General features: G+C 43.6%; 1 protein-coding gene across 1 annotated transcript in view; it reads right to left on the bottom strand.

The window, feature by feature from the left end:
* The window catches only part of LOC120260034, a 36,215-nt gene extending 33,882 nt beyond the window's left edge, over positions 1-2,333 (bottom strand). Inside the window, exon 1 of the mRNA XM_039267479.1 lies at positions 1,922-2,333. Within this exon, the coding sequence (XP_039123413.1) occupies positions 1,922-2,333 (412 nt within the window). The remainder of the gene's footprint in view (positions 1-1,921) is intronic.
* Between the last annotated feature and the right edge of the window lie 7,246 nt (positions 2,334-9,579).

Here is a 9,579-nt window from a genome sequence, read left to right as displayed (position 1 = left end):
AACATAACGATGCGCTGGATTGTGAGACGGATGCTTCGTGACTCATTCGTGCCCGACCGAGATAATGTTCCGAACCGTGTGTCATGGTGGCCGGAAAGCCGCTCTGAAGACCTTGACATGCGCGGTGTGTTCACAAATCCACACATCATACAAAGCCCAAGAAACAAACCCAATTGATCGTCAAGTATCGGCGATGCATTGTTCCAAAAGCTTGGAAGGCCATATCCCGGATGGTCTCGCTAATTCAATTCCGTGCTTAGAACCTCAAAAGGTGAGCTCACGAGTCGTGGATCATTAATTGAGAAAAATTGACGTCCCCAACCATCATGATTGATCAACTCCGCCACGGTCTCGGCCAAACCTAGAGCTTTGAGGTCATTGCGGTCAATTGTACTGGATGATACCAAAGGGCCTCGGATTTCAAGAGATTATAACGCGTCTATGTTGTGGTGAAAAGGATGGCACTCCACTTGATGTCGTGCATCGTGTCGCGACTGCTTTTGATAAAACTCGCTTGATCGGCATACCTATACCACAAAAACAAGTGATCAAACCGAAATTTTTATGAATACAATCATAGGAGGTAACTAGAATATCATGGAGTCAAAGAAAAATTGAAAACACAACAATTTTAATGTCAAGAATGAAAATTTCAGCCATTGCTACAAGAATCATGAAAATTTTGCAAGAGTTTCCTCCTACATCAAGCTTCCCAAAATTTATACGATGAAGGAAAAACTCAAAGAATTGGGCAACCAGCACATCACATGACAACCAAATATATCATTCAAGCATCAAAATAGAATGAAAGCACAAGTGAAACCTAAGTTTGTAGCAGTACCTCAGAATTAGGTCTCTGAGGTCTGAGGGTGATGAGATCGGCGAAAGAGATTGACCAAAATCGATTAGGCAAGCGCATAGAGTTTGCAAGACGAGAGGTGATTAGAGAAGAAAAACTAGAAAATGGTGAGAAATGAGGTAGAGTGAAGGAGAGATGAGAGGAAAACAAGAGGAGAAGAAGGAGAAAGAGAGGAAGGAGACAAAAGCTCCTTTAATGGGCCGCCCAGCCCATGCGGGTGTCCATGCGGCGATGGCGCCTGCATGGCTGGGACAAACCCAGCCTCCGTTTCACGGGCCCATGCGGGCGCATGGCGCCCGTGAGCCCCCAGCCCGCTGCCGCGAGGCCGAGGCCTCACGGGCGCGCCCACGCGGGCGCATGGGCGCCCGTGAGCCCTCCCAGCCCACGCGCACAAGCACGCGAGGGGTTCCATGCGGCCTGGAGGGCTCAAGGCCCCCGGAACTGTTATTAAAAGCGTCCATACGGGCCGTGATACATGTCCGTGATGGACTCGAAAAATTGGAAAAATTGGCATGGTTCCTCTTGCAAACACAATAAAATACGTAATTACAACCATTTAAGCGCTCGGGATGACAATAAAACACAACTAAACAATACTAATTCCAAGGCCAAAGCTACACAAGAAAGCCTAAGCATGAGTTGAGCATGACAACAAAAATATGAGAACTTCATGAGCATATGCATTCAACAACAACTAAGAAACTAAAAAGAAATACGTAAAATTTAAAAGACTGATTTAATTTAAAACTTGGGTTGCCTCCCAAGAAGCGCATGTTTAACGTCATTAGCTCGACGCACCTTCATACCTCTACCCTCGTGGTGGATCAAATGATGGGGACTTCCTCCAAGTCCGTGAGACGTGTTCCAAGATAGGTATGGCTTCAATCGGTGACCGTTAACCTTAAATGTGCCTTTCTCCGGATGAGTTATCTCGATGGCGCCATGGGGAAAGACTTGAGAAACTGTGAAGGGCCCGTGCCACCTAGATTTTAACTTCCCGGAAGAGTCATGAACCTTTGAATTGAAGAGGAGAACTTGGTCCCCTTCCCTTGAAGTGCTTACCTTGTTTGATGTGTCGGTCATGATACTCCTTAATCCTTTTCTTGTACAACAAGGAATTGTCATATGCCATAGTGCGCCATTCATCCAACTCGCTTAGTTGGAACTTCCTCTCATGGCCGATTAGATGAGGGTCAAAATTTATTTGCTTAATAGCCCAAGACGCTTTTATAAGTTCCAATTCAACGGGTAAATGGCAAGCTTCCCTGTAGACCGACTTTATAAGGGTTTGCTCCAAGGGTGTCTTATACGCTGTCCGATATGCCCAAAGGGCATCATCCAAATGATCTGTCCAATCCTTCCGTGCCGACTCACGCATTTCTCCAAAAATTCGCTTCAATTGCATAGTTAGAGACTTCAACTTGCCCACTAGTTTGAGGGTGATATGGAGTTGCAACCGTGGTGATACTCCCATATCGCTTCAACGTGTTTGCAAAATTGCGAATTACAAAAATGAGTCCCCCTGATCGACGATGAGTCGCTCGTGTACCAAACCCGGAGAATAGCTTTTTTCAAAAATTTTACTACCACTGCGGATCACTTGTGGGAACGCCTGTGCTTCCACCCATTTAGAGACATAACCACTAAGAACCAAAAATGAACCGATTACCACGGGAACTAGGGAAAGGTCCCATGAAATCAATTCTCACACATCAAATACTTCACAAGCTTGGGTCCGTGGATTGCGGCATCTCATCTCTCCTTGAAATATTCCCAAATCCGCTGGCACCTATCGCAGCTGCTGAACAAACTGCGTGCGTCTTGAAAAATGGAAGGCCAATAAAATCCCGCATCTAGAATTTTCCTGGTTGTCCGGTTGGCAATGTAATGTCCCCCAGTGGGACCGGCATGACAATGCTCCAAGATAGAATACCCTTCTGAATGAGATACACACCTCCTCACCACCTGATCAGCGCAAGTTCTAAACAAATAAGGATCTTCCCAAAAGGAGTATTTCAGATCAGAGTAGAACTTTTTCTTTTGTTGATAAGTTAGCCCAACTGGACGCGTCCCGGCACCAAGAAAGTTTGCATAATCAGCGAACCACGGAGTTTCTTCTTCTTACAGCACCCGGATACTAAACAACTGCTCATCAGGAAAACAATCATTTATCTCCATCCTTTCGTTGGTGCTCTCCGATGGGGTCACAAGATGAGATAAGTGGTCGGCGGCTAGGTTTTCGGCCCCCCGCTTATCCTTTATCTCTAAATCGACCTCAAGCAAGAGTACCCACCGGATCGTACGAGGTTTTGCATCCCGCTTACTCAACAAATATTTCGAGCTGGAATGATCGGGTGAATACGATCACCTTCGATAACACCAAATATGAACGAAACTTGTCAAATGCAAAACCATAGCAAGCATTTCTTTTCTCGCTGGTAGTGTAATTTTTCCCGAGCACCATTCAATGTCTTGCTTGCGTAGTATATAGGTGAAAATGACCCCTCGGCGCCGCCCTAAGAATCGCCCCTCATCATGCAAGTCGCTAGCATCGCACATGAGTTCAAAAGGGTAAAATTCCAATCGTGGGACACGGTGATCGGGGCCTCAACAAAGTTTTTCTTGAGGGTAAGGAAAGCGGCCATACACTCATCACTGAACTCAAAGGCCGCGTCCTTCTCAAGGAGCTTTGTAAGTGGTCTGGCAATTAAGGAAAAATCCTTGACGAATCTTCTGTAAAAACCTGCATGGCCCAAAAACCCCGAATGGCCTTCACCGAGTTGGGGAGGCACTGCTCGATAGTGGAGACCTTCGCCTTTATCCACCTCAATTCCTTGTTGTGATATCTTATGACCCAAAGACAATGCCTTCCTTGACCATGAAATGACACTTTTCCCAAACTGAGAACCAAGTTAGTTTCTCACATCTGGCTAAGACCCGCTCTAGATTTTTGAGGCATTGGTCGAAAGAATTACCAAAAACCGAGAAATCATCCATGAAGACCTCCATGATATCTTCCACCAAATCGTCAAATATAGCTATCATGCATCATCGAAAGTGGTCGGTGCGTTGCATAATCCAAAGGGCATCACGATAAGCGAAAAGTACCATAAGGGCATGTAAAAGTTGTCTTCTCGGTCTTCGGGGCAATGGGAATTTGAAAATATCTGGAGAGGCCATCCAAGAAACAGTAATATGAGTGCCCTGCTAGTCGTTCGAGCATTTGGTCGATGAAAGATAGAGGGAAGTGATCTTTTCTAGTAGCATCATTAAGTTTTCTGTAGTCGATGCATACGCGCCAACCTGTGACTGTTCTAGTAGGGACTAATTCATTCTTTTCATTAGTGACAACTGTCATTCCCCCTTTCTTTGGCACTACCTATACAGGGCTTACCCACTCACTGTCAGAGATAGGGTAAATGATGCCTGCATCACGGAGTTTGATCACCTCACTGCGCACTACTTCTTTCATATTGGGATTAAGCCTTCTCTGGGGTATAGCCGTTGGCCTATGAGTATCATCCATAAGAATCTTATGTGTACAGAAAGAAGGGCTAATTCCCTTAATGTTTCAGATCTTCCACGCAATTGCTTTTTTATACTTCTTTAGTACACTCAGAAGGTCGGATTTTTGCTTAGGGGTCAGGTCAGAGGCGATGATAATTGGAAGCTTTGACCCTTCGGCGAGAAATGCATACTCCAGGTGTTTGGGTAGCGGCTTCAGTTCTAGTTCAGGCGGTTCCTCGATTGATGATTTTAGTCTCCCAAATTTCCCAAGATCAATATCCTCGAATCCTCTACTCTCGTCTTCCGTGGAGTCGCTACTATCCACGCACTTTTCCATAGCATGAATCTCACATTCGGATGATCCTGAGCTACTTCCCGATGAAAAATCAATTTCCCTCATCAATTTGATGAACCGGTATGCCAACGGCATCGTAATTGTTCCTCACTTTCTCATGAATAGGGATGGGGAAAGATTAGGCGGAATAAGCTCAGCACTCGCAACACACCATCGATTCCGGATAATGCGTGAATAGGTCTTGCACATCATGCTCTCCCAGCTGGTACAGCTCCATCACATTGTAACGTTCAAATCTGGCTCCAAATGTCAAAAATGTGTGAACTCATCATTCCTTCTTGTTCAAATTCCGTTAGAGATTCAAGTGGCAAATCCGAACATGGGATTTGCAAATAGGGAGGCACCACTCCAACCGCTAGTCGATCCATTAATGATAGTAGATAATGAATAACTAGGGAGGTATCAGACAAAGAGAAATATTTAAAGTGGAGAGTAATTTAAAATGAATGGAGATATATGTACAAAAAAAGAAGCGGATGAACAAAAATAAAAAGAAAAAAATGGCTAAATCAATAAACTCTAAGTTTTCCGAGTATTCCTTGTGGGTCCCCGCAACGGCGCCAAAAACTTGCAGTGAGTGCGATCCGCAAAGTGCACGGAGTCGTCGAGTAACACCTCTCGCGTGCGAGCACAGAGGGTCGTATTCCCCGGGCCCAAGGATCTACCTTTACTTCCTCTTCGCTTGTTGTCTAGCCGACAGATTCGAACGGTTTCTCTAATCTATTAATTTAAATAAGATGACTACAAGTGGAGACTAAAAATACGGAGAGGGGTATAAAATCGGGAAAGGAACGGTCACGGATGCGGATTCCCTAGGGGCTATTAAAGTGCACGTGGATGCTAAGAATGTCATGCAATTGAAGGGTTTTGGACCTAGAGATTTCCTAGATTAGGTCAACCCGATGGTCACGGCCATTGACCCTAATCGGTATAAGTATTGACACGCATTTCTTCCGATCAAATCCCTCATACGATTGCATTAACAAGTGGGAAATCCCTAATTAGAGCCGGAGCACAACTTGGTCTAGCCCTAATGGTGGAGGGTGCATGTGAATCACCCGATGGTCACGGCGCATTCATACATGAATCCCTTCCAAACTTGGTGTGTCTAGTACAAGGGCGATGGTCACGCTACTAAGTACAACCTAGCAGCTTGGTTTTACGGAGTTCTCATGTAAGCAACACATCAAATGCACCAAGAATGAATCTCAAAAACACAACAATTGCAATAAACAAACTTAAATCATCCAAATACATAGTTCACCGCAAAGGTTCACCCAAGCATCCCGGTGACCTTTGGGGTCTACTCATCCATACAAAACAAATCCAAGCAACAAATCCTTGCAAACAACTCTGAATGGCATAATAAAAACTCCCTCAAACAATGGAAGAAGGAAGACAAGCCAAGCTAGGTGGAAAGAGCTTTCCCACGGACGCCGCAGAATGGAGGCGGCTTCCCTCATCGTCTACAAACTCCCAAAGAAGAGATCGATGAAGATCTAGCCAAATTCGAGCTTCTCCCTTAGATTTCCCTTCTCCAAAACATGTAATCTTGCCTCTCAAAGACTGGTGAAAATTGGCTTTAAGAACTCTCTCCAAAAACTCCTCCCCTTGCCCTAGAAGAAATCAGCTTCTTATATACCCCGTCAGTCCATGCGGGCGCATGGAGCCCGTGAAGCTCACAGCCAAATGCCCAAAAACTCCCGCCGGTGCTACAGGTGCTCACGCTGCTTTTTTTGCTACATTAGTTTTGATACAGTGTTTTTGCTACAGTACCAAGGCTTGAGAATTCCCAGCAAACCTCACGGGCATCCATGCGGGCGCATGGAGCCCGTGAAAACTCCGACCAAATGGCGCAGAGCAAGAACAATGACCGCTCATGCTGCCGCTCATGTTGTCGTGACTCCCCAAAATGCCGTTTTCGATGTCGAATTCATCCGATTTGCATTTTTAAGCATTGTTTGACTCATTTAAAAACCCGCAACACCGAAATAACTAATTTAGACATAAAACGAGCATCAATTCGTTAACATGTTCACAAATAATACACGATTAATACATATAAAAAACATACATTTAGGCGTTAATCAGCCCGGTGGAGAAATCTCTTAGTCTCGACACCTCACACTATGTTAGGTTTCTATAGGCTCTAGGGATTCTAAGTGATGAACCCTATTTCCTAAAATAGATCTAACCTTTTGCTTTAGGCGAAAGACCCCTAGTCACAATTAAGCCCCAGATACTAAGGATTACTTCAACGCTACACTCTGTTTCTTACGCAACTAAGCCCCAGCGGAGTTCGTCTCTTAGCACTTTACTCTATTATGATCTCAAAGAACTCAAGGAATGTGGAGGTAGGTTAAATCACACCGGAGGGGAAAGAAAACGCTCAGCTACCTCTCCACTCACCCTCTCAACCCTCTCCAATCACGCATTGTCTCACACTCATGGTGTGTCACTCATCCACAAGGATTACCAAAATGGATTCTCAACCCTAGTGTGACTCTAAGGGAAAATCAACTCAACAAGCATTCAAGATTGGAACTCAATTAAAACATCAATTAAAGAAAGCATAATAAAAGGTCAAAGAAACAACATCATCCTAGGGTTTACAAATCCAAGCACCCACTAGGGTTTTGGCTCTCTATGGAGCACAATAACTCTCTTCCGAAGGAAACGCGATATCGCAGACTGTAAACCCCTCCAAAATACTCCTGAATCCACACTTTTTATCGAGACAAAATAAACGGGCACACGTCTACACTTTCGATTTCATTGCATAGTCAAATAAAAGCACTTTTGATGACAATCTTGCTAGTTTTATGCAAGTCGGAACACATTAGCCTGACTGCCTTTGTGCATCTCCATTTTGCATATTTCATTGAACATAACGTAGATTGGCACACACTGACATGTCTTTGAGCACAACTTGTGTCTTCACATTTGTTCACTCCAAGATTTCATCAACTAAAGTGCAAATGCAATATACTTTGGCTTCTTTTTTCAATACTTGCCTCCATAACCCTACATGCACAAAAGAACAGAAATAGACATGTATTAGTGATAATATCTGAGAAAAGTAATGCTCACATAGGAAAAGAATACTTTGTATTACTAATACATAAACACTTATCAAACTCCCTCACACTTAAGCTTTTGTTTTTCCTCAAGCAAAAATAAAACATTGAAGCATAGAAGAAGGAAATAATGAAAGTGCTTGGCCTTAGCTTCACCAAATCATGTAAGGAAAGCATGCTACAAGTAGGGAAAAATTCAACACCAAATATGAAAAATCAATGCTCTAGCTAAAAACTAAAATAAAAAAGGACAACAAACCCAATGTCGTGTAAGTATGTGTAAACTCGCTCAAGTCAACCCAATGCATACTCCTCAAAGTTCTAAGCATAAGGGACTTATTTATATACAAAAAAAAGCAAAGAGACGATAGTAGCTTCAGACATCCTCTAAGGTAGCCCTTTCTGAAGCGGCCGCTAAGGTGCCTTTCACACTTTTGAGGTGTTAGCTCTTCCTACCGGGGTAGTAGCTTTCACTCATCCCATGAGATAGCTCTTTTTTCTCATTAGGGAATAACTAGTGTACGACTTATGAGAGTAGCTTCTTACTTCATAGGTTGTAGCTCTTTCCACCCTAAATGCACAACCAAAATAAACAATTTTTTTCAAAGAAACTAAAGCAAGAAACAAACCACAACTAGTCCCTTAAACATTGAACTTGAGTTTCAACAAGGTTTAATAAGCGAGTTGTGCAACAAGTGTCAATCGGGCAAAAATTCCTAAAAATCCAAGTAAGAACTAGAGCATGAGAAAATTCCATCTTAAAAATTCTCCTAAACTTAAGAATAAAACAATTGCAATTAGGTGAACCACAGTTGGCTACATGAGCATGTATTTTTAGTCAAAACTTGTGTAAAGAATATGTGTAATGTGAACTCCCCCCCCCCCACACACTTATGATTCACATTGCCTTCAATGTACGCAACCAAGCACTATAGGATATAAATCAATCAAAAGCATATGTAGAAGTGGCCAATTAAAACAATACTCCCTTGAACTCTGAATGGTACGTTTGATGGAGCTATATTCATTCAGAGTTGAGTCCTAATGGGTTATGGAGCACACACGGCCATAAGACCGTGTCTATGACTATTCCTCAAATTCCATACTCACAAAACCATTTGTACATATACACAAGGGTGTTCAGTGAAGCTCAACAAAAACAAAAACAAAGGAAACTAAAAAAAATAAAAGATAAACTCATAAGGAAGATCCTTTCTGAGTAGTACAAGTTCCAAATATAATGCAAAAGTAAAATACGAGAAATAAAAACAAAGGAAACTAAAGACGCCTCAAGCGTCGGTGTCATCGGCTGTCAGCTCTGTTGCTGATACTGGTGCTACTGATGATGCTAGTGGATCTATCTGTGCTACTACTGGTGATGGTGGTAATGGTCATACCTGAGGGGTCCTTAGTCGGGCCACAAAGGGTGATGTCGCATCTCGCTCGAGAATCAGCTGTAAGATGTCGAGACAAACCATCACCTAAGTGTGCTTTGCTACCTGTGTGGCACAAACCTCAGCTAGATCTGTCTGTAATACCGCTACAGAGCTTTCAAGCCTCTCAAATCAATCATGGGTTCGAGTCGGAGAGAATATCTGAAATGACGGTGGCTCCTGCGCTATAGGGGGTGCCTCTGCCTGTACGTGCTCAGTCTACGACTCAAGCACTAGTTGTGACAACTCTGTTGTGCCTCCCTTGGACTCGACTAACTCAGGTGGGGGCATGTTCAACGCATACACCCTGTCTCGATACCTACAAATCATACCCATCAGTCGCATGGT

This window comes from Dioscorea cayenensis, chromosome 5, assembly GCF_009730915.1.
Source record: "Dioscorea cayenensis subsp. rotundata cultivar TDr96_F1 chromosome 5, TDr96_F1_v2_PseudoChromosome.rev07_lg8_w22 25.fasta, whole genome shotgun sequence".
Taxonomy (NCBI): Eukaryota; Viridiplantae; Streptophyta; class Magnoliopsida; order Dioscoreales; family Dioscoreaceae; genus Dioscorea; species Dioscorea cayenensis.
This window is presented reverse-complemented; position numbering and strand designations above follow the sequence as displayed.